We start from the raw sequence: 26,073 nt of genomic DNA, 5'->3' as shown, positions 1-26,073 counted from the left end.
AGCTGGTTGGCTATATTTGCCAGATATGTTTTAGAAACTAACATGTATTTATGAAGCCTATGTGATAGGAAGTATTATTTTTTCCATCTTATAAATGAGGGAATAGAGCCACAAAGTTAAGTATGTACACAGTCAGTGAATTCTTGAGTGATTAGATGCATGTTTAGGACCCAGTCAGCCTGAGAGCTGCAGAGAATATGCTGCTAATCACTACTATATATTGCTGGTCTCAAATTTATTACTGATTTATCAAGAATATAAAATCTTTAATTTTCTTCAGATCTCATCATTAGTCAGAAAAATATATTTGCTTGATTTTTGTTAATATCGTCCTATAATTTCATAGAGTTGATTCTGATCATTAGTAGTTGTTAAATATTTAATGTCATCCGGAACACTGAACTAGTGAACACTGAACCGTTGCTAGGAGAAATACGTAGTTATATACCACATATCTCACAAAAATTATAATTCTAAATCCTAAAAAAAAACCCAATAAAACAAAAAAACTAGTAGATTTCTGTTTTTCTTATTTCTCAAGAGAAAATGAGGCTCATAGTCTTAAGCAACTTGGCCTAAGGCCACCAGTGCCACTGCTAGCATTGGAATTCTAGCCTTATCCTTCTGGCCTCAGATGAGAGATTTCTTGCAGTACCCTAGACTGCCCCATACCTTCTCTATCCTTTGGTTATCTTCATGTGAAAACCAAAACAAGGTAAAGCATCCTGCTTTTTCTGCCTCAGCTGGGAAAGAGCTGTGTCTGGTGACTCAATTTTTATGCCCCTGTGCATATGTACATGAAAAGCATTGAAACCACTGTGTATACCGATTTGGGGGGTATAAATTTTAGCAAGTAGGCAAATTTTCAAGTGCAGAACACACAAATAATGAGAACTAATGCTATTTGCTAATTAAATAGTACCTAGTACTGAAGAGATTTTAATAATACAAGGCACAGTAAGGCGTGGTAGGCCCAGAAGAGCTTTGGGGTTATTTCTCTTTCCGTGTCCAGCTACTGTTTTACCAGTGTACTAAGTCTCCCTTGGTCAGAGACATACACAGTTGTTCTGGTGGAAAAATTTGAAACATGGATTAGAGATATATTGTCCTTGTTATGGGAATTTTCTTATTATCTAAGACCTTGTCCTGTTTTAACTTGGCTTTCTCTTGTATTAAAATTAGAAAGACTGGGCCAGGGATTTAGCTCAGTGGTGCCAACGCCTGCCTCGCAAGCACAAGGACCCGAGTTCAATCCCTAGTACCCGCCCCCCCCCCAAAAAAAATTAGAAAGACTAAGCTAAAAATACTATGTGGGTAAAAATTTTGTGTCACATTCCAAAAGAGATTTATTAGCTTCAGACTTCATAAGAGGAAAATAGTAATGTAATTTAGCTATCTTCTAAAGCCAGAAATATTTCACACATAGTTGTCATTACCATCATTAATAATAAGCTCTTGAATTTAAATAGCTTAGGTTTTTACATGCATACAAACAAACGCATATATATCCTCTACCCTAGGCTTAAACTATAGTGCCTCCTTGGGAGGGTTTGAACATACTTTATCTCAGTTTTAATGCTCTCTGGGTTCCCCTCCCCATCATATGTAAAGCAGTTGGAAAGCAGATTTAAATTGAAATCTATCCTTTCTGATTCTGAATCTAGTGTTTTTCTCGCTACAACACACCTCACTCACTAAGGGATGACAGTTTGAGTTAGTGGATTTTATGGTCTTAGGTGTGAATTATACATTAATAATGTATGAGGAATGGTATAACTACAAAGGCCTATATTAAAATGCAGTGTGTTTTGCCTTTTTATTATAGTAGTATTAATCTATATGAAATATTACTTTTAGATAGCACTTAAGATTGACAACTAGAATATAACAGGCATTGAACTGTGCAGAATTTATGTATAAGTTGCATTTATAAGAATTATATATATAATTCTTATAAATAAGAATTTATATAATAAGATAGCCGTATTTATAGTAGTGTGTCATATGGCAGTGTGTATCATCTCTTCTGGAGATTCTAATATCTATGTATTTTATGAAGTTTCTTTTTAATGGCTAATGTTTGGGGCTACTTAGGATAAATTGCTGCTTATGACATTTCTTTACATTTCTAACCTTTTTATTAATCCTTAAGCACTGTCAAGGTTTTTGAATTTTTTTAAATAATAAATTTTAAACTAATTAGAATTTTATTAAAATGTATCTTGCGACAATTTTTTTATTAATGCTTGGTCCTACCCCCATTGGTAGACAACTGATGCAACCCCATTTATGGGACACTCTGAATTTTGCGCTGTTGACACTACTGGTAGATTTTATGTTTCATACAGTTGTAATCAGTGAACTGTTGTGTAGCAGGATGAGGCTAAAGACTCAATTTCCCTTGTTAACCTTGATAGTGTTTTGGTATAGATGTTCTTTCATTAGATATTGGGAATATAAGGGCTGTTAGGTACTTAGTGAATGTACATGTGAACTAAAATGCTCTCTGTGTATTTTCTGTTGTGTAAGTACTTGTTCTAATCCAGTGTTATTGCATTATGTAATTGTTCTCCCTGGGAAAAACAGAATGGCATGCATTTTCCACAATACGTAAGTGACCAAAAACTAGCCTTTTTGCAATAAACTGGCATGCTATTAACCACTGCTGCAGCAGAATCTCATAACCTTCCAGCTATTGTTTTCACATTCAAATTTCCAATGTGCCAAAAATTCTTCCTAGCATCTACTGATTTCATGGATGTGTTGCAGAATTGATTCTGATGGTGGCATGGGAAATACCACTTTTTTTTTCTTGCTTAATATACTGCCATTTGCTGCCAGATGGCTGGGTGTCTGTGTTTGTATCTGTGCTGCCACTTATGCACTTGATGACTTATGAATGAAGAGAAATGTTGATTGTGGTAATGTTTAAAATAACAACTGCATGAAATCTTACAGGCTTCTGCTGTACTTGGCAGTCTGTCCACTGCTCTTGTAGATTTTGATTTTAAGTAGGGAGAAATAAGTAAGCCCTACATGCTCACCCAGATACTAAACTTTTAACTGATAGCTGTAGTGTTACTTTTTAAAAGTTATGCTTCATTAAACTTTTTCATGCCTATGTTCAAATTGCCATGTAATTTTAATTTTTGTTTTTTTCTTAATGTTCCAACAGTATTATTGATCTTTTACCTGTATTCAGTTTCAATCTACATTATGAGAAACTCAGGGAATGTTGTTAAGACAGCAGCTGTCTCTAAACTAATTCTGTTTTTAGATTGTATATTTACAAATCATCAGTTAAAGTGCCCAGAGGAAGAGAACTTAAACATCTTAGTTGTAAATAGTTTCCTTTAATCATTAAAAACAAACTGACTTAAAAATTGATTCTTATTCTGGAGTAATTTTTGAAGTAAATTAGAATGTTAACATACATACTCTATGTAAGAACTTTAGCTCATAGAAATAGTCGTACTCAATATTGATTTGAAATATTTGGGGTTCTTTGAAAATAATGAATGAGGTCCTTAGAAGCATTTTTTTTTGAGAGATCAGATCATCAATTGATCTAGCATTTTATAGTTTTTTTTAATGCTAAATGAACTACATGTCAAAATATTCAATACTACTGCTTTTTCTTGGTAAACATTTCTAAGGATAGTGATAGACTTTAAGTCTGTTTATTTATGTATTTATTGAGGCTTTGAGACAGGTCTCACTCTGTAGTTCAGGCTGGCCTTGAACTCACTATGTAGCCCAGGCTGGCCTCAAACTGACAGCAATCCTCCTGAGTGCTGAGATTACAGACATGTGCCACCATGCCCAGACCAATTTTAGAATTTCGAATATTTTTTTAAATATAAAGGGTTTTTTGTTTTTTATTTTTGTGGTGTTGGGGACCCAAGCCAGAGCCTCGACATGTGATAGGGCAAGTACTCTATCAAAACTGTTTAGAGCTGTAAATGTATGTTGAAATGTTGAATCACTGTTGTATCCAAGTTTGAGTCATAAATTTTTCTTTTTGATAATTCTGCTTTTCTGCTAATTTTAAGATAGGTTTTTCAGTGAATATTGACACAATTATTAATGACCACAAATACCCCTTAATCACAGCTGTCTTAGCAGTGTTTTTTAGTGGAACAATAGCTTTTAATTCCTTGAATTGGATTGACACACATAAGTTATACTTCTTTGTTTTATTTTTCCTTCCACTATATCAGGCACCACCTGTAATGGCCTATCCTGCTACTACACCAACAGGCATGCTAGGATATGGAATTGTAAGTATTTTTCCCAATACACTTTTTAGAAAATAGATTAAATTATATCGAACATTCTTTTATTACAGTGTTAACTGAAAGAAATTTAGCACCCTATATACCATCAAACCTAGTGCCTTAACACGATGGTACCATAGCTTTGGTTTCATAAGTAATTCTAGAACAATCAATATACAATAGATACTGTTTTTCACAGTAGTAATTCTTTGATTTATATTTCCCTTCATGACTTTGCTAGGCATGGTTTTTTTTCATTACTTCTTTTTGTTACACTTAAAGAAATGCTAATGTTAGCACCAAGCTTTTGTTATGGTGACCTTGCATTAAATATATTTAGATATTATTACCTTAATACTATAGAGAACAGGAAAACTTGAATCATACAGGTTTACATTTAGTCTGGTACACGCCAGAGAGATTTTCCTAAGACAGTGAGTGTTATGGTATAAAAAGTCTTTTAACCTTTGCACTCCCACAATGCACATTCTATGCTTATTCACCCAACCTTTTCAATATACAGAATTGTAGGTAGTGACTTCAGTCTGGTGGTATATAGTTTTGGAACTGATACTAGCAGAAGATGCACCTTGGTATTGCTGCTGTGTCTGCTGTGCTACTTTATGTATCCGATACTGAAATCGCTCCTTTGGTACATATAAAAGAGTCTCACAGCTTTTGGTTGGTGTTCATGCCCATAAACTTAAAGTAAAGCTCTTGATACATAAATAGTAGACTACATGAAAGGTTAAATAGAGCTTCTTAAAAGATAAGATTTTAGAGCATTTTGTTTTAACCAAAATAATATAGTAGTCTGTGTATATATTGTTTTCAGAGAAATAGATTGAGATTCTGTTTTCAGTGACTCAAGAATGAATTAACTTCGTATGTAATTTAAGCGTCTTCTTGATTCTTCCTAAAAATATAATGAAATTCCTAAAATAAAATGAAAGAACCACAGCCAGTAAACAGCTTCTTTTAAAAGGATCACCTGTCTTCACTTGTGATCATTTGCTTAATGGCATTAAAAACTTGATATATAAAAGCAGGTTATTTTGAAGTATGTTGGCAGTTTAGAAATAAACATGGCAAATTTGGAAATTTTGGAAGCTTTTCAGTAAATCATTTCATGTATTGCATGTAAAATTTAAAATTTTCAACTTACTGAATGGAAAAAGGCTTTCTAACCACCTTTTAAAAAGGTACATGCTAAGGACTTGCATAAAAGTACTATTAAAAGTCTATACCTCTGAAGTCTTTATTTGTATTTAGAGGAATTTTTCCTTATGGTCAAAGGAAAGGTGCTGATGACCTTTCATTCCTACTCTCCTTGTTTACTTAGTCATAGTAAGGTGTGAGTTAAAAACCCTTAACTTGCTATTCTTTTTTTTTTTAGCCTCCTCAAATGGGAAGTGTACCTGTAATGACACAGCCAACCTTAATATACAGTCAACCTGTCATGAGGCCACCAAATCCCTTTGGTCCTGTATCAGGAGCACAGGTATTATATTCTGCACCTAACTGTTGTAATGTGCTTGATTTTGAGGAACTATAATACTAAAAAGTCCTTTCATATAACTTAACGAAACAAGATATTAGTATTTTTTTGCTTCATATCTTTCTCATATAAGAGCTTTTAGGCTCTGGAAGACTGAGGCAAGAGGATCACAAGTTCAAGCCTACCCTGGGAAATTTAACAACTTAGCAAGATCCTGTCTCAAAATTTTCAAAAGGACTGGAGGTTTAGCTCAATGCTAAGGCCCTGGGTTCAGTCCCCAGTGCTGGGAGAAAAAAAGGAAGCAAATTTTTAGGAATGTTGATTATTTGGAGGGAAAGGACAAGTAGATTACAAATAAAAAGATGGAAAATTGTAGATAACTTCCATTTGGTGGATCCACGGGATCCTTGCTTGCTTCCTTGAATGTTGTTACATCAAGAGTATTGCCCTTGGGATATTTTTAAAGCTCTTGTTATCTCTCTAGAAAGTTGTCTTTATCATTATTATTTTTTATATTAGATAACTTGCTGCTGATGATGATCGTATTAAAACCCAAACTACCAAAAGAGCAGAAAAGCTTGAAAAGGCCATTCTGACCTCATTTCTTTACATGAGAGACTTTCTTCTTCACATGTTCCTAGGGTTCCCTCTCTAGTAATTTTCCCTAAAAGTTCATTCTGATATTCATTTTTTCAGCCGATTATTGATAGCATTAGAAGAATCTGGATTTTTTTTTTTTTTTAAAAATCTTGTATCTGTTGTTCTGAGTAAATAGGAAATTCCTTTGTTACTTAGGTCTCTGAGTCACTTGTGAAGAGATAGGATGGCTTATCCCCCTGTGACAGTGGTTCTGCTTATAATTTGTAATGGAAATAGTCATTATATATTGCTGAAGCATTTCTTAAATTATTTCCAAGGCCAGTAGATTGGTGACTGTATATGTCCGATGCTTAATTTGAAAATGAGTATTTGGTAATGGACTTTTATGCCTTTTCAATGTGAATGCACATACATATTACATTTGCCAAAGCATATAGTGTTACATTGCTAAAATTAATTTTTATTAATCCAGTTTGAATCTGTTCTCTTTGTATTTCATAGACTAGTGAAGTAGAAGTGGTTTTTTTACTTTTCAGCCTTATTGAATATTGAAATCATAAAGCAAATTAACATCTCTGTTGATTAGGAATGGATAGTGAATTTGTTTCTAGTTAAGAAATAAAAATCTTTATTGATTGTAATTCATATGTTTGCCTACATGCCTCTTCATTTTTTATTCTCCTTGTCCATTTTACAGTGATTTTTTTTCCTGTTTCATAATTATTTATAGTGAAGATAGCTTGGAGTCAAGATAATTGGTGCCCATCCTTACCTTTATAAGTCAGATACTTTTTATGCATTTGTGTCTGTGATATAATCCTTTATATAGATTCTGGGATAATCTTCTGAGGGAGTATTTGGATCATCTTATCTCTATGCTCAAGAATGTAAGGAGCCAGGCATGACAGTACATGCCTATAATCCCAGCATTTGGAAGGCCAGTCTAGATTACATAGAGAGTTCAAGGCCAGTTGGGACTACATTATGAGACCTTGCCTCAAACAAACAAAATATATATATCCCTCAGCTTTTATATATCTAAATGAAATATAACAAATGAGATATATATATATCTCAGATATATATATCCCCTCAGTTTTTCTTCCATCTTAAAGCTACTTCATGAAATCTCCCTATGTGTAAGAGTCACAGTGGGTGAAAAGAATACCGAGCTGCTTCAATTTGCCTTTACAATTTTCTTTTTTCTTTTTTCTTTTTTTTTTTTTTGGTGCCAGGAATTGAACTGTGGACCTTGTGCTTGTGAGGCAGGCGGCAGAACCACTGAGCTAAATCCCTGGTCCTGCCTTTACAATTTTCATTAAGTATCTAGTGTTCTGTTAATCTTTCTAAAATTCCTTCATCTACAGTACCTTTTTTTTTTTTTTTTTGGTACCGGGGACTGAACTCAGGACCTTCCATGTGTGAGGCAGGCATGGTGCCACTGAGCTATATCCCCAGCCCCATAATTTTTTCTTATACTGCGTTATTTTTCTTTATTATTCCTTATGGCTACCTGACATCCATCCATTTAGTCTTACAAGAGACACCCCCCCCCCTTACTAGATAGTAAACTTCATGAAGCCAGGCTTCTGTGTGGTGTGTTTGCTTCTGTCCTTAGTTACTAGAGTAGTGCCTGACTTGTAATAGTTTTTGGATATTGCATATCAAATGAACCTTCATGAAAACTTACCTTTTTTGTAACTTACTCTGTTCCTCTTTAATCTTTAATGTCATATAATTGTAATAATTTATAGCAGTGTTCAAAATTGGTTTGATTTCTTAGCTAATGATTAATATAGCTAAAATATTAACTGGCTTACCTGAGGAATGAAGATAATCATTGATTTCATGATTGAATATTTTCAATAATTTAAAATTAAATTGTTTGTCTTTGATGTACATGACATTTTTCTCATGTTTTTATTTCAGTAATTCTGAGCCAACCCCTTGGATTGATGTTGCTCATTTAATCTTAGGTGTAATCAAAATAATCTTTAATTACCTTTTAATTATTCTGTAATTGTTTTGTTCTCTTTTTCTCAGTTGGATGCAAATGTATTTGAGGGCAGAGATCATCTCTTTTGTACATTGTGAAGTTAATGATAGTTTAAATGAAAAATGAAATCCTATCAAAATACAATCTTTTAATCAAATCCAAGTTGTAGAACTATTGCCAAAAATCCTTCCTTGTTTCTTGAAGTGTTTTTTTGGGAGCCATTGCTCACCTACCGCATAGCATAGAACTCCTGGTCTTTTGCCTATTATTAAAACAATATTTTTAGAGCACCCTGTTTCTTACAGATATTTTCTTGTTCCCATTTGGTAAGATATTCCAAGCAGTGTGTCATATCTTCTACATTATATTTACGTTACCAAATGTTATATTTACACTAAATGTTCCTTAGTGCTCACCAGTGAGAAAGCAACTGATATCTTCCAAAAAGCTGTCATCTCAGACTTTGTTCTGTTGGAAAATTATCTTCATTATAGCTTTAATGTAGTAGGATATACTAGTTTTAAAATTTATATATATCTCCCCTCTCCATTTTATGTTTTCCTGGTCCTGAGGATTAAAGTCGAGCTTTCATGCATAATAAGCTCTATCATTAAACTATACCTTCAGTTCCCTCTCGCCTCCCTTTTTTGATGCCAGTTCATCATTCCTTTGTAAAAAAGATATTTTCATATATCTGTTAATTGCTTATAGATAGGTACTGTATTATGTTCTTGTGGACATTTTTAAAAATTTGCTATACACTAAATGCATCTTTCTAGATACTTGACTACATGGAAAATGCTAAGTCCCTGTATTTTTTTCTCTCTTTTTTGCTTCTTCACAGTCTTATTTAGTATTTGATTGCTTGTTATGGGTTGTTAATGTGTTTGTATTGACTTGGGGAGAACAGAAACTCTTATGCCTTTTATTGGTGCTACAGATAAATTTTATTCGTGTTTATATCAATTGGAATATGTATTGCTCACCAATAGTTTGTGAACTCATTCCACATTTGCAATGTGCAGCTGTTATGTTAAGCATGAAGACAGTTAACCTGATTAATTTTAGTTTTCTTTTGAAAGCCATAGTGATATGAAATAACACTTTTCTCTAATAATTTTTTTTTATGGTTTTAGATATTGTAGAAGCTCTTGGGGAGAGGTGGGAAAGGGTCATTGTGCTTGTCATGATCTTATTATTTTCTTGTATGAAGAACTCACATTAATACCATATTAATCGGTCTATTTTCAAAAGCACTGTGAAAACCATAGAGTGTTACATTTGGGCTTATTGAAAGCCCTTTGGGTTTCTTGATTGGTATTAGGGTTTTTTGTGTATGATATGGAGAGGACTGACAGTTTTGTTTAAGAGGTTATGGCTAATGGTGCAAAATGAATGCTGTGTTTTTGTTTGAGATGGCCAATTTTAAGTAAATCTGACGTCAGTTAAGTGCCTGAAAGGAAACAACGGGTTGTTGTGGCTTATTGTGAGTACTTTTTACCCTTCTAAATGGGGGCACTGTTGGCTTTAGATTGGAATAACTCAAATCTTGGCAAAAAAAATTTTTAATGACTTTCTTTTATGTAAAAACTAATGACTCTTTGCTATTAGGCTTAGTTTGTTTTTTCTTGGGTTTGGTTTGGTTAGTTTCTTTTGTTTAACTTTTTTGTTGTGTTAATTGTGGGTGTTGGTAGTGCTTCAATCAGCTGATCTGTCCAGCTGGGTTTCTGTGAAGAAGGCCTTTTGCCTTGACAGCATTGTTGTGCTCACTCACCCTTGCCTACCATAAGATACTATGAAATAATCTATTTTAGAAATTGGAATTTAGTACCATAGATGAAAACTTGGCTCTAAAGCTGCCAGTGTACGCTTGAGTCAGTCATAACAAAAATATTAGGAAGCCATCAGCTGACCTCTGTTGTTAATAAGATAGCATGTATAAGAAGGTTTTGCTTTCTAGGTGTTTGCAGTGAGAGCTTTGTTTCTAAAAGTTAGTAATCCACTTAATAAAACCAGAAAGTTTCTTAAAATCGTGGGTGACTGAAGTTCTACAGAATCTTAATATTGAACATCAGTGATCACATATAGTATTGTCAGTATGGAAAACATGGGAATGTGTTGAATGTCTAATGTTTCCTACAGAAGTTCCTTTTTATTATCACTTTAACTTCCTCCTATAAATAAAATATAGACATAAATTCTAGATGAGTTGAAATGAATTGGAGTAGCAGATTTTACAGGAATTCTGGAGGTGGGATGTACCAGCCTTGGAGTTAGCAGATCTGCATTAGGGTCTGTGTTAGTTTCCGAAGAGCTGCCATAAGAAGGACCAGAAATTTAATGGCTTAAAATAACAGAATTTATTTGCTGTCCAGAGGCTAGAAATCAGAAAATGAAACTGTTGGTGGGGTTGTGGTCAGTGTGAATCCTCTCTGAAGGGTCTGTTCTTTTGTAGCTTTTGGTGACCCAGTTATTTCCAGTTTGCACCTGCAGCTCTTTAAACTCTGCTTCTGCCAAATGGCATTCTGGGTGTCTCTGCCTTCGTGAGGCCTTGTAAGAGGATATCAAGTCATCAGATTGGAGTCCCCCCTAACATACCTCATCCTAACCTTATTACATCTACCAAAACCTTATTGACAAATAAGGTCCTAATTATAGGTACTAGGGATTAGGACTACTTCAGCATATCTCGGGTGGGGGGCTTCAGGTCAACAGATTCCCAGTTTGACTCCTCACTAATCATGTGTTTCAGGGCAAATTATCTGTGTAGATAAGCCTCAGTTTCCTTATATATAAAGTTGGATAATACTTTTTATACTTTTAAGATAATACTATAAACATCAAGTGAGGTTTTTTTTTGGTACCAGGGATCGAACTCAGGACCTTGCACTTGCAAGGGAGGTGCGGTGCTGCTAAGCTCAATCTCCTGCCCCTCAAGTGAGAATATTTAAAATTGAGTTAGGAATATTGAATATTAAAAATGTATTGACATTTTTAATGATAATTATAAGGAACACTTTTTAAAAGAAAATTTTAACAAGGATTCCCTATTTTTAGAAGTTGTCCCCATTCCCTGAATTGTCCTTATTCCCCAATTGTAATTTATAATATAGCTTGCATTTCTTTATACATTACAGAATTTCTTGATTGTAAATAATTCATAATTCATTATTTTGAAACCTTAATTATGACTCTTATTTGACAGCATCTTTTTAAAATCGTAGAAATCAGGCATTTTTAGTGAAAGCTCAATATATAATTTAGGTAATATAGGTAGCCTCAAGCCCATATGTGGAACACAGATTGGATATTTTTTAACCAAACGTAAGTGCCACATTTCCAATAAGTAGCAAAGCAGTGTGCATTGTAGATAAATTTTTAATTTTTATCTTGTTTCATTAGAGTAACAGTTGACATAAATTTTCATGATTCACATCTATCAAAAGGAACTTTAAAAGGATGCCTCTTAAACTTGGAAACATTTCTGTAGATAGAAGGTGTTTGTTTTTGGTCCAGTCCATTAATATTTCCTCCTATAATCTTAGGACTTCTTGTGGTCTGTTTCCTTCTCTCTTGTTTGGTTCTCTTTGACGGCCAGTTTAGGTTGTCACAGTTCTGTAAAATACATACCTTAAGATACTACTTTTGAATAACAGTGGCATTGCACCTATGTTAACGTTTTAAGCTATTGTAGATTCCAATCTGCAGTTTTGAAGCGGTTTAGATACAACATACCTTCAAAGAAGCATGCTTCCAAGTCACTGTGCAGCATCCCCTGAACAAATTGAGTAGAGCTTTGAATCAGTGCCACTAGAGTTATCCTAAAGGGTAGACCCTCTACATGTGCACAGTAGAGGAATCCTTTTTTAACCATATTCCACAGAGAATAGCATTATCTTTAAAATACATGAATTGCAACTCTGTATACTTACATCCTAATGCAGTTGGATTTGATGAATCACTAGTGACTTGGCCATTGCTGTAAATATTACTCAAAACCAACTTACTGTTCTATAGCCCAGTTTTAAGACTGATATCTCTGTGAAATCCTATTGAGAAACACTGTGGTCAGTCCCTCAACATTTTGTTACACAGTAGTGTTAGGAAAATGACTTAAACATTGCCTTAGTTTATTTGTGCTACAATAACAGAACACCACAGACTAATTTATAGTAAACAGAAATATATTGGCTCACAGTTTTGGAGGCTGAGAAGTCCATTATCAAGGTTCTAGCATCTGGCAAGGGCCTTCTTGCCATTAACAAAGGGAAGACCTCACATGGTGGAAGCAAGCAAGAATGAGAGAGCACAAAATAAAGCAGACCCATTCCTGTAGTAATGAACCCACTTCCTTATAGCAGCATTCATCCAGTTCAGGAGGGTGGAGCCATCAACCTAAGCACCTCTTCTTACTCTTAAAATGGCACCTAAATTTGAAACATGAGTTTTAGAGGAGACATTCAAACCATAGCAAGTGTGTAACCTTAGTATATGTACATTTAGAGATTATGTGAATATATTACTATAGCAACATATTAGATACCTTTTAAAAAGGAAAAATAATTTTTTTTTTCTGTTTTGGTTTTTTGAGACAGGTCTTTTTAGCTCAGGCTCTGGCCTTCAACTTGCAACTTCATGAGTGGTGGGAGTACACCCACCTTAAATTTTATTTTTTTAATTATTATTCTATTTTATTTATTTATTTTTAGCTGGCCTTGAACTCACTATGTAGCCCAGGTTGGCCTCAAACATGTGGCACTCCTCCTGCCTCAGCCACCCCAGTGCTGGGATTATAGGCATATACCACCGTGCTCGGCTTAAATTTTAAAATTAAGAGACAAGTTCTAATTTCTTTTTATATTCCATGTTGGAGGCCATTATTATACAGTTTGTTTTCTCACTAAAAAGCACTTTAACACATTTTAGAATATGTGTAACATGTAACCACTGCTAATTACTAAAGAGGAAGCAGGCTAAATTCAGTATTTCCTTGCACCTGAAGGATCTAAAGATAGGTGTAATTTGAAAGCAAGAGTGATGATGGGTGGATTATAGAGTGAGAAATCTTATAAGAGAAAATAGAGTGCTGAGAGCATAGTGGAAGAGCAGGAGCAACAGATTCAATGACATTTGAATTGGACCACTGATGAGTGCAGATGGACATTTGATGGTAAGTGCTAGGGAAAATTGAACTAATATTTTTTAAATTAATTTATTTTAGGCAGTATGCTGGGTAGCTGTCATTTAATTCTCAGCATAGCCATAAAAGGAGATACAAGTATTTGGTTTAGGTATTCTAAACCCCATTTTATAAGAGGATTGAATTCAGTTCCATCTTACTACAAAACCCTGTTCAGTCATTCCAGGCAAAAGAACTACATCAATTTTTCTTTAGTGATGTTGTCTTTGCTTCTTCATTGGAGACAAAACGTATCTGTATAATATTGCTGTGTGCTACTTAGGCTTTTGGGTGACTAAAGAATTTAATTGTAAAGGTGGGGCAGAGTTGTCTCCTTAAGAATTTTAAGTACAATGGCAGTGATACATGTTAGAAAATTTCTCCTAATTATCTAGTCTTTTTAAGCTTTTGATTACACTAGCATTGTTTCTGAGACTGCTGTTTTTTCATTCTAACCAGAAATTTTCTTCCTTAGTGTTAAAACAGGTGTACAGTATAATGAAGGTAGAATCACTTTTGCTTTTATTACATTAGAATTTTTTTTATAAATGTCAACATGTATTTTTACACTTGATCTTAGCCAAAAGGCCCAGAAATAATTGTCAACGTATATTTTTAAAGGGTTGATTAGAGTAGTGGAGGAATTTCAACCAAGAATTTTTTTTACCATCAATTACTTGTAAATTTTAGTAATTTTACTTACATGCTGCTTTTCTAAATGTTTCGTTTTCCTGAATGTGAGAAGAGTAAGTGTATCTATATTGGACTAGTAAGACTAACATAACCCCTTTATTTAAAAAGCATCTTTAGTTGTGATGTAGATCATTTTCATTTGAACAAGCTGTTAGCCATACTAGTTTTTTAGGTCTGTGGGAATTTTGGGATAGAGAATATTATTTTTTAAAAAATGGGTAAAGATAGTGGGGTTTTTTGTTTGTTTGTTTGTTTTTTTGGGTGGGTACCAGGGCTCGAACTCGGGTCCCTGCTGGGTAAGGATAGTTTAAAAAATTTTTTAAGTATTCTGGTGATGGCATATTTATAATAGAATTTAATTGAAATAAACAATTTGTGTTGCATTGGCTTATAAAATCAGGTGAATTTTGTAATGAATATTAGAAGTTTTTTTATTTCTTATCCTTCAGTTCTTTGCCATTTTATGTTCCTTGGCAGCATTATATCATGTTCTTTGATTTATTCAAAAGAATGATAACTAAAGGAGAATCAGCTCATAATTTCTGGTGACTTTGTCAGATGTTTTAAACCTTGCTACTGTTACTGGGTTTTGGAGTGCTGGAGTTTCCTTCTTGGAGGTGATTTCTAGGTTCTTTCGGTCCTTTAGCAAAGAATTGGTCGAGACGAGTGGAAATGGTAGCAAAGTTTTATTAAAAGTAGGAAAAGAAAAGGCTCTGCAGAGTGAGTTTGGACCAAGTAAAAGTAGGAAAAGATGTATACCCTATAGCGTGAAGGTAGACCATCTGTGCAAGAGAGAACACAGTGGCAAAAATTCAGTGTGGTCTGACTTTTTTGTATCACCCACTCCTCAGGCTGGTCAGTTAGGCCATCCTGTGGACAACCTGCTCAAGTTCTCGCTAGATGTCCACATGTAGGGCTTTGGGGAACTGCTCTGGTCTTATAACCTGGGATTTAGTAATTAACAGGTCACACCTACTTCCCCTGCCAGCTTCTATCTCTAATCTCCTATCCCACTACTTCTTACCCATCAGCATCTCACAGCCCCTTCATAGTCTTTTCTGCTGCCTACTTTCTCACCTTGGAAGGGTGTGTCTGTGCCTTGTTGCTTGGTGCTGGGAAGGGGTAGGACCAGTGGTCAAGGCTGATGGGTGTCCCAGTTCTTGGAGCTGGGCAGCAGCCAAACCAATGTGAACTACAGTTTCATGTGCTTCAGATGGATGTTGATAAGAAATTTATTACAAGGATGTAAAGTCTTACTTTCTTATTGGTAGTATCAGTTATGTTTTAATTTGACTAAATATTTATAGATATAAGATATGTATATTTGTATATCTTAATAATTTTAGAAGCTAGGTGAAGTTTTAGTTTAAAACCAGCACTTTTTTTCCCAATGAAAATTGATCCTCTTTAATATTGTTTACTGTATAAGCTTCTAGGACTTCTCTAGCTGTATGCTCATGTATTCAGAAGAGTAATAGTGTCTCCTTTATATTCTTCAGGAGCATTTTCTACTGGAGCTAACAGATCTTTAGGACTGCTGCTCTGATAAAAACATGTGATTTAAGAATTCGTTTAGCGTGAGACGCTCATAGATGATTTCAGATTTTAGATGCAGTCTGTCTGTAATAAGCAGAGTTTGTTTTTGTTTTAACTTGAAGTAAAACTGAAAATCTGCTTTGGAAAGAAACTCAGTAATGAAAATAAGTGTGAATGTCTAATTCCTCCAGCTCAGTGACTAATGATTACTTGAAACCATTCTGCTCCTGAGTGGTTTGGCTGAAAGTGGGAGGTGGGAGCATATTTCCAATGAAGTGCACCTAAATCTATCTCTAAATGAATGATATTTGAAACTTAAGTCCAGACATGCTGACTGCATAATTCTATCATCTTTTGTATTGTCTTTCAACATTTATTTCAGAACCAAGATATAAATTAGGAAAGCGAGTTGACCACCAGTTTAACTGGGTTACTTTTAAACCTTTAAATTGATCTTGGTGTCCAGAACAACAAATAGTTTACACTGGTGTTATAATATTTGAGGAAATTCTTTGGCTACTCGTTCTCTGTAGTGCTTTTCTTAAAAATAAGTAAACAGAATGAAATGAGATCATTTTAGACCAGCAAAGACATTTTTACAGCTTGAAATTTTTTACTGGATCTGAACGTTGAAAGTATGAATTGAAACTATTTCTGTTAAGTCAACTTTGATTTAATGCTCAATTGAACAACCCCCAAAACAGCTCATTTCATAATGGACTGGTGCTTGCATCTTCTGCAGACCTATACAGAAGGAGAAAAAGAATTAAAAGTTTGTTCCAGAATTTTGTTAGGTTTAAAATACTCATAAGTCACCTTGGTGAAAGACATACCTGTGTGAAAATCAGTATCTTGCTTCTTTGGAACTCCTTTGGGAGAATGCCAAAGATAGTTACTAAGCTCAGTGGTCTTCCTACTTTATAATATAATCAAATTAAAGGATAATTGGAAGAATTGGAAGATTGTAAGAGTCAGGCAAATGAATTCAAACAGGAAGCAGAATCAAAGATGTTCAGTGTTCCCCTAACTCAGGGCAGTACGTTGACATTCAGACTAGGTGACCTCTGAGGTCCCTTTCACCTCCCATAGTACAGACACCAGCTGGAACATGTCTAAAGAGGGAGAAGACAACTCCATGTGAAAAAAGTGTGAGAACCAAGGACATTGCTTTCCAGTCTTTATAAAGAAGGAAAAAAAGAATTTTGCGGCTAGATATGATGGGTCTGAACTGAGGTCGTAGTTTGCACATCTTTAAGCAGATCACCTGGACACAGGAAACTGTCTTCACTCAATTTTAAAACACACAAGATTATACATCCTGTCTGCTGTACTCCCCACCACCTTTCCTTACCCTCCTGTACACTAAAAGTCTTAAACATGGGTCAGATTATATTGACCTTTTAAGACTTTATTTCTTTGGAATTCAGAAGCATGAATTTGTTTTCTGAAAAATCACATGCCATTGAATACCCTTTAACTTGACATGTGACGAAAATTTTTGTTTTAATAATTCCATTTTCTACAAAGGCTGCCTTTATAATTTTTATCAAAGGTGACAAAACAGAAACCACTTCCTCTTTCATTACATTTTCTGCTTTCATGTTCTGTCATTCTGAGATCTTTTTTTCTTTCCCTCTCTCTGTCTTCTTTTCCCCCAGCTGTCGGCAGCATCCAGCCCCTCCAGTCACAGTCCTCACAGAACTTCAGGAAAGGACCCTTTTGCAGAGCTCTCTTTGGAGGATTTCTTATAAATCACTTTAGGTATTGCTACTCGTTGGGGGAGATATGGGGGCTTAAATACTTACTAAAAATTACCAAACATTAAGCACAATTCACTCCTCCTCCTTTGTTTCTTTAAAGGGCTCAAGGTTCCTTCCACTTCTCTATCACCACCTCCTTTATTCTTCAGATGAAGAATAAAAATAGGTCAGAATAAGACATAAGAGAAACAACTTGGAAAGTATCTTTGACATAATTAGAAGATGTAAAGTTAAAGAAACATTTACATATAGAAGCATCTTCTGCTCACAGCAGATGGATGAGATCAATACTACCCTTAAAAACTAGGAGTTTTAGTCAGTCTTCAAAGAACAGTTTATACACTGTAGAGATGGGATCACCTTTAGTTTTAGTATAAGGGCCAGGATTGTGAAGAATTCATTTTAATAATTTCTTGAAAGGGTTATATTTTATGTGTACCTTTTCATTTCAAAACAGTAACACTTTTAACACTTTTTTAAAAAAATAAAATAGCTTGTTTTAAGGTTAAGAATAGATGAATACTTAAGCCCTTTCAATTAGAAGAATTTTGCGTATGATCCACACTGCCTTGTTTGCTGGAAGACAGTATTTGTTCTTGGAGCTATAGCCCTCAATTTACCTTATAGATCTCTGGGACTTTATACTCTTCTAATTTGGCAAGTTTGTTAGCACATCTACGTCAGTAATATCTTTGGATAGGCAGTTTAAGAGAAACTGTAAGTGCAATATCTTTGAGTGAACACTGATTCCCCATTTAAAATTATTCATTTTATAGGTCTTTCAGATTTTGATTTATGTTAGTAAAGAAATTAATATAACATTATTCTTTTATTATCTCTAGTTTTATCTTGTTCAAAAATACTAGTTTAAATTTTGCAATCCCAAATGAGATTCACATGGAATATTTGTACTTACAGACAAATATTTTGAATTTGTTATGGAAAAATAGCTCTTTGAACTTCTTTCTTCCAATCCCCTTTATGATACCCCTTGGTTTTTAGTAATTAGAGAAGTATTTGGAAGTCCCTATAATTATGTTTTAGATATTAAGTTCTGACATATAAGCTGATAGTACTTTGCTTTGTAATCAGTGTTTGTGATAAGCATGTTATGAGCACTTCTGAGCCATTTGAATGGTAAAGGATTTTTACTTGAGAGAAGACATTCTACAATGCAGTGAATTAAACATTGCCTCTTTTTTTTCTTCCAGATACAGTTTATGTAACTAGATGGAAGAGAATGGAATTATTTCAAAAAGACAAGTGCTCAAGTGGCGAATCCTTACTTCCAGCAAAATCCAAACTGCTGTCTCTTAAACTCTTCTTCCATTAGAATGCTACAGTAACCCAGTAAAGGCCCATGAAGGAAATTGGGACTAGTTTATAGAAGAACCTATCAGTACAGTTTATAAAGCCAAGAATTGCCATGATTTAAGACTTAAGATCTGTCTTTTTGGTGACTAACCCTTCAGTTCTTTCAACTCCTATTAATACCCATAATCAATAACCTATCAACAAAAGCCCTTATTTGGAAAGTGTGAAATTTGTATTTGGAAAAGCTGCCTGGAGAGAAGAGCTGTGTCCTTTACTGTAATTCAACGGGACTTGTTGGGGGATCAAAATCATAATTCTTCATTGTGCGTTATTTTTCTTTTCTCCAGTCCTCACAGACACAGAAACCATAACTGAAATTAACTTTCCCTTGAAAAAAAATTATATTCAATTTCAGTAGACATTCCTTAAGTATTTGTATTTATTTATGATTATCAATTTTACATAACATTAATATTGTATCAAACCTCCTTATGAAAATGAGTATGGATGTATACAGTATGTTTGATTTTTATCCACAAGAATGAATCTGATTCAGAATGCTTTTCAGCTGACATACAGAGCACTAAATATTTTAAGGCAACCCCATAGGTCTGAATCTCTTCAAAATTCTCAGTCTCTATGGGATTTAGGGAAGCATTAAAAATGCATTAATCCTTATAGTCAATTCTGTGCCTAGGATTTTACAAGGGAACAGTTCACTGACTAGGAAAAGCACTACATTTTAAATTCAGCATTAGTGCATTGGGAAGGATCTTTACTGCTTTGTGCTTGGCATGTCATTATTTTCCATTTGACATTAGGGCCTTTCCAAAATGAATGTGAGGAATTGCTTTCACCTCAAGACTTTCCTTCTTTTCAGTAAAACTCTAGGAGGTGTTATTGGGGTAGGGAAAAGAGACAAAATCCTTAAACTTTTATTTGGCTTGTGCCATCTTATGAACATGTACCTTTTTAATAAGGGGAAATAGTATCTTTAAAGTTAATGTCTAGCCAAGAGTTTAGATAACAAAGAATTAAACTGCACTGTTGATCGGTGCTTTGTGTAAATACATCTTAATGCTTGGGTTGAAAATGGGCCTTAAGAAGGACAGTTCATTGTAGGAAAGCAATTCTGTACATGAGTTTAAGCATACTTGTTGCATTGTCTGCAGATTCTATTTTTGTTTACAATATTAAAATGTATGTTAGCAAAATGGGTGGATTTTCAAATAAAATGCAGCTTCCACAAAACTTTTGCTATGGTATTCTGGTCTGAGGTACATTTTCTTTTTTCCTTTTATTTTTTATCATCAGTATAATCATTTTTGCTAATAAAAGTGTACCCAGGTGATTATGTTTACTGATTTAATAAAATGTAAAATTTCTGTTTTATTTAAATTTCCAAAAAGATTTATCTTTGCGGTTTTTATTACCTTAGACTCGTACTGGTAAACTGAACTGTTAATTAAAATCGTTCATTTTTGCCTTCTGATCAGATGCCTTTGATCAGGGAGGTTTAAGAAAGAAAATGCTTTTGGATTTGACACCTTGGTGCATATGATTATGACTGCCAAAGAAATCTTTTATGATAGTGCATATTGAATACTAAGTAGGATTCAGAGTTACATGATGGAGGGATTAAAAGCTTTGCATTGATAAATGACTACATAATACATGCTGTGGTTAGAAAAAAATATATAGTCTATAGCCAGTGTGATTTGTTAATCTTACTGGTTTTTAAGTTTCACTATTATTAAACCATTTTTGTATAAATTGAGAAATTATACTTTTATAAGTTAGCTTCTGTAATTCCATGACAAATTTTGATTTGTCTCTTCTGATGTTTGAGTAAATGTTAATATTTAGGACTGTAGCTTACCTTAGTAGTAGTATATCTCAGCATGTGAAAAGCATTGTAACTATTTCCATTTTATTTTCAAACTTCTTTCTGGCTCTGCCAAGTAGGAATTATCCACACTCTGCCTGTTTGTGGTAGATGCTCACATCCATAAGCTAGCAGTTAACAGAGTCTAGTACTTGGTTTTATGGTCCATTGTAATTTCTGTCACCTGCTGTCATTAATTCAGAATTGCAGTGGGGATTGTGTCCCTCTCAGATCTAGGGTGATGGCCACTCTATTCCCATGTGATCTTTCTTCTGGGAAACATTTCCTGCCTCTTCCGGAATTCTCTTATACCCTGACTTCATTGACAAGGAGTGCAAATATGTGATAACAGCAACATTAATCAAAGTCTGATGAGTGAAGTAGATCAGCTGTTAGGTATATAACTATATCAGGTTATAAATCCATGTATGCCCATGCCATATTACTACCTAGTTAAGTTGGTAGTGACTGCAAAGAAACGCAAGTATTAGCTGTGTAGCGTAGCTGTACCTGGCCCTAATCATTTTCTTAATTTTTTGCTTTTGCTTTAATATCTTATTAGCATTCAGCATTCTGTAAAAATTATCCCTTTGTTAACTAGTGACTGTGAGTCCATGTCTAGTCCTCATATTAGACTGCTAATTTTTTACTCTCCATGAGCCAACAAAATCTTATCCCTAAAAACTAGGTCTTTAGGGGATGCTTCTCCTTCAGCTAAAATTAAAATAATTTCATAGCTCTTCTCTTGTTAATCATCTTCTACAAAGTGTTTTTTCCAAACTGAAAATTCAGTACTGAAGCAGATGCTTGTTCTTTAAGAGGGTAAACAAATATCAAATAAAAACAAATGATTCATCCAAGGTGAGTATGGCTCCTGTATGCTAGTAGTGACTGGTTTTGTATTGAGAGGCCACAGCACTCATCCAGAGGAACTCACTTGCCTTTCAGAAAAGACAATTCCACAGTTCCCATCAGCACTCAGGTCTTTCTTGCTGCTTCCCATGGGTCCAACTAACCCTTCTGGACTTCTGTCTGAATAGCCTCTGAGAAGAAAGGCTGTGGTTTTCATCTTCCATGTGGTTTCTCCCAGAAAACCACATGCTGTTTCTTTGCCGGTATTAAGAAATGATGCTGTATTTGCAGTATCACTAATTAGAAATGTTTTGCAAGTCTCTAGCTAAGCTGGACTATTTCTAGTTCATTTAGTATGTATCCTATTTGTTGTTAATGTAATATACATGTGTAATTTCTATGCTGTATGAAACTGCCCACATTGTCAAAAGTTGTGTAAAGTTCTTTCTCAGGTATTTTGGCACAGATGTGACTATCTTGAGGCAGAATAGAGTAGGTTGAACTGATTATAGGCAGACTGGAGAGAAAGGTGAAGTTACAAAAGTTTTATGAAAGCTATTCCAATAAGCACTGATTCACGATAGCTTTTCTTTTACCTGTTACATAAGCTTTTCCTCATTCTTTCTCCTTTCCTTTTTTCTTTCTTCTGCCTTCCTTCTCCTTCTTTCTCATTCTCCTCCTCCCCTGCCTTCTCTTTCTCCTCCCTCCCCCCTCCCCTTCCCCTTCTCTCTTCCACCCTTCCCCCCCCCTTCTTCTTTTCTCCCCCTCCTCCTCCTCCTTTTTCTCTTTTTTTTGGTGCTGGGGACCAAACCAAGGACCTTGCTCATTCTAAGCACATTTGCTACCATTGAACTATACCCCTGGCCTACAAAAGCTAATTTCAAAGTTTGTTTTAAAATTGTCGGAGACTCACTTTGGGAACTAACTGTGGCTGATGACCTTCCCAGTTAGAAACCCTGTCTGCTTTGCTTGAGCCTAGGGCACTTGGCAGCTGTCCCCTGTGCTCTTTTAAACAAGCACTGAATTACCTACCATGCTTTTGACTACAAATCCAGGGAAAGAAACAGAAGAAATAAGCAGCCTCCTTCCTAATCTACCATTCACCTAGACCCCAGTCTGTCCAGAAAGTTGATTTCCTTAGGCTTTCAGGAACACTTATGTGGAAGCATCAAGCTCACCCTGGCATTATCAGGTAGCTTAATGGCTGTCTTTGAAGGTACAAAATGAAATCTTTAATCATTTTTGTCTTGAAGTAGAGTTGGACTGGAAAGCTCTTCACTTCCAAATTTAATTACTGGAAGGAGAAAGAAGGACTGCAGGAAGAGAAAGGACAGACTGAAATCCAAAGAAGCCCAGCCAGCTGGTGTGAGGTAGGTGAAAAGATAGCTGCACTTAACACGTATAACAGTTGTCACCAGGAGCTAATCTTTTATAACAACTAATGTGCAGGACTTACGATTAGTTCATCATGGATAGAATTTTATGTCCTGTGTGGGTCAGAAATAGAAATGAACAAATGAGGATTCACTTTGTCTTATAAAGGTATAGTAAATTAAAATATGATAGTGGCCTAAAAGACATAGCAGCAGAATAAAACAGCCTTATAACAGATGTTAACCTTTCAGTACTTGGTGTTCCATTTTTGTAACACCCATAAGAATGGAACATAATGACATTTTATTTTTCCCTTCAAATTCTTGTTCCTTGAGTTTTTTTATGCAACATATATGAATTTTGCACTGGGCAGTACATGGTGCCTCATGCCTATAATCCCAGCACTTGGGAAGCTAAGGCAGGAGGATTGTTGTCTGAACTACATGGTGAGACCCTATCAAAAAAAAGAGAAAAAGGGCCTGGGATTTAGCTCAGTGGTTCTGGCGCCTGCCTCGCAAGCTGAGGACCTGAGTTCAATCCCTGGTACCAAAAAAAAAGGGAAAAAATGAATTTTATACAGAAATTCAAAAAAATTGCAATCCTTGGCATAAATGGGTTAAAATGTGTGGTAGGGTACCTTGTCAAAAGAGTAAGGTTTGAAGAGATGCTCAGTGATGTCCAAGGCCCTAATTAATCCCCAGCACGCAAAAAGAATAAAGAAAACAGACTTTTTTTTTGGTACTGGGGCTCAAATTTAGGACCTTGCACTTGCAACGCAGACGTGGTTCCACTGAACTAAACCCCCAGCCTGAAAACAGACTTCTTAATAAGACCGTTTAGCCAACACCAAATACCTGTTCAGAGAAAAGTGGAGGGAGGGATTGATTCTCTCCATCATAGTCCAAAGTAAATTACAAATGGGTTAAATGACTCAAGAAGTTTTAAAGATTAAAAAGTATAGGTGACTAAATACAGTCAAATAGGAAAAGAGAAAAATATGATTAAACAGTTTAAAGAAGTACAACCATGAGGGGCGGGGATTTAGCTCAGTGGTTCCACCACCTGCATCGCAAGTGCAAGGACCTGAGTTTGATCCCCAGTACCAAAAAAAAGAAATACAACCATGAAAAAGTTTATTAATAATTAAAACATACAAGTGAAAACAACAATGGTGCTTTCTTTCCAAGTGTAAGGCTGTTAGTGTTATACTGTTATATATGTAAAATTCCACTTTGTCAAAATAGAGCATGCCTCAGGAGAATAAGCTTGGACCTTTACATGGACCTTTTTTTGGAGGGGAGGAATGAAAATTGGTACTTGTAAGAAAGCTTGCGAGTTTATAAACTTAATCTAGTAATTTCACTTTTAGGAAATTTACTCAGGAAAGTAATCAAGAGGTGGAAGTTTGGCTAGTGAACCTGTCTTAAATTCTGGTGTATAGCACATAAATTTAAAGTGAGGAATTTATATCAAAGGATAAGGAGTCAGATTAATGGAATAGATCTCTCCCTGAAGCTACAAAACAGCCTTTGTCTTACTGGTCAGTTTGTATCAGAAGATAACAAATAATGAATACGGAGACTCATTGCAGATATTTATTGCTACCACTCCAGGTTAGAGGCATTCTATTTTACCAGGTGTGCTGCCAGTTCTGAGGCCAACAAAAGGGAAAAAGATAGGCCTTTTTCCTTCAGGAAAGGCTGTTCTTCTACAAACAGGAAGAATACTGATTTAACATACTTAGGAGAAACTAAATTCTTTTATCAGTGACCCAACTGAGAAGAAGGCCTTCCACTCAACAACATTGTTTTACTGCCTTCTTGGAGATTCAGGAGTTAAGTGGGACTTCACAGGTCCCTTATCCTATGGGAAAGTACAAGGCATTTTTAGTTATACTTTATCAGAAACTTCACAGACAGCTTCTTGGTTGCAAGAGTAGTGTATGTGTTTCACAAAATTTCCTAGCTTGATAATTTTCTGCCCAAGTGTAGCTTCCTGAGAAAGGAATGGTAATGTATCCCGTGGTGGATTCATATGTCTGGTTGGTTCTAGCCCCTATCCTTCAGTCCTGTGTCTGTGTCACAGTATCTGTGTGGCTCACTGCTTATCAAGTATTCAAGGTCTACCACAATTGTAATCCTTCTCCAGACCTCCATTTGTGACTCAGGCCCACTTTTTCTCTCTTCCCCACCCTTAATAGATTCTGGAATTCACCTTTGTTGACACCTGTATTTATTTACTTATTTTGCTTGTTTAACTCCTGTCATTTCTAGGGGCAAATCCAGCAACTCTGGCATGGTTAGGGGCACCATTCACTGGGCAACACTTTCAGAAAGTCATAAAAATGTTTGTATCGGGCCGGGGATTTAGCTCAGTGGTTTCGCTGCCTGCTGCGCAAGTGCAAGGACCCGAGTTCGATCCCCGCTACCAAAAAAAAAAAAAAAAGTTTGTATCTTTTGCTTTCTAAATCCACTTCTGGAAACCTAAACAAACCCCAAGTGTGGAAAACACTATGCAGAAGAGTAATCATAACAATGGTTGAGATTACTAAAGGAACAACAGTGCCAGAGCAAGAAAAGCCAAGCTGAGGGGAGAAGAACCAAAGAAAAGATTTCAAGGATATAATTGAAGTAGAGAATGGTCAACACAAGTAAAATGAAGACCAAAAACTGTCCATTGGATCCAGCACTTAGGAACTTGAACCCTACCTCTAGCTATACAGCAGAATACACAGGAGCAAAAGCAAGACTACATGGTTTTGAGAGATAGGAAGATTGGGAAAATGTGGAGGTACAAAGCTTGGGTATGAACTAAAAGAGATAAGGGACAATCCGCAAAGGCCGTGCAGGCTGTCCAAGAAGAGTTTAAGATAAGTAGATCCACTTTATTCATTTACTCATTTGATATCCTCAGTATGCCAGAATATCCACATGATAAAGGTAGCACATGATAAAGGTTCAGTAGAGGGTTGTAGATGTAGCTCAGTGGTAGAGTGCTTGCCTAGCATGTTCAATTTCTAGCATCACAAAAAAAAACTAACCCAAAAATTCAATGTATAATTTCTGTTATTCTTAGTGGGTTGCAGAATAGCTTGTGGTCGAGAGCCTAT

General features: G+C 35.3%; 2 protein-coding genes across 30 annotated transcripts in view; one reads left to right on the top strand and one right to left on the bottom strand.

Moving 5' to 3' along the window:
- Picalm (phosphatidylinositol binding clathrin assembly protein) overlaps positions 1 to 20,104 on the top strand; it is a 186,906-nt gene extending 166,802 nt beyond the window's left edge. For 8 of the 26 annotated variants that reach the window (XM_013066857.3, XM_013066858.3, XM_013066855.3 and 5 more), the window contains 5 exons: positions 2,587 to 2,610; positions 4,221 to 4,280; positions 5,674 to 5,778; positions 17,438 to 17,540; positions 18,751 to 20,104. In XM_013066857.3, the coding sequence (XP_012922311.1) occupies positions 2,587 to 2,610; positions 4,221 to 4,280; positions 5,674 to 5,778; positions 17,438 to 17,530 (282 nt within the window). In that variant the 3' untranslated portion in view covers positions 17,531 to 17,540; positions 18,751 to 20,104. The remainder of the gene's footprint in view (positions 1 to 2,586; positions 2,611 to 4,220; positions 4,281 to 5,673; positions 5,779 to 17,437; positions 17,541 to 18,750) is intronic. The other 18 variants (XM_087212108.1, XM_013066854.3, XM_087212103.1 and 15 more) reach the window with 3 other exon arrangements.
- Positions 11,771 to 26,073, bottom strand: part of Ccdc83 (coiled-coil domain containing 83) — a 77,796-nt gene continuing 63,493 nt past the window's right edge. For all 4 annotated transcript variants that reach the window (XM_021247204.2, XM_021247203.2, XM_021247205.2 and 1 more), the window contains one exon: positions 11,771 to 11,986. In XM_021247204.2, coding sequence (XP_021102863.2) covers positions 11,795 to 11,986 — 192 coding nt within the window. In that variant the 3' untranslated portion in view covers positions 11,771 to 11,794. The remainder of the gene's footprint in view (positions 11,987 to 26,073) is intronic.

Source organism: Heterocephalus glaber, unplaced genomic scaffold, assembly GCF_053883595.1.
Source record: "Heterocephalus glaber isolate CG9 unplaced genomic scaffold, H.glaber_assembly_v1.0 deba00001429, whole genome shotgun sequence".
NCBI lineage: Eukaryota > Metazoa > Chordata > Mammalia > Rodentia > Bathyergidae > Heterocephalus > Heterocephalus glaber.
This window is presented reverse-complemented; position numbering and strand designations above follow the sequence as displayed.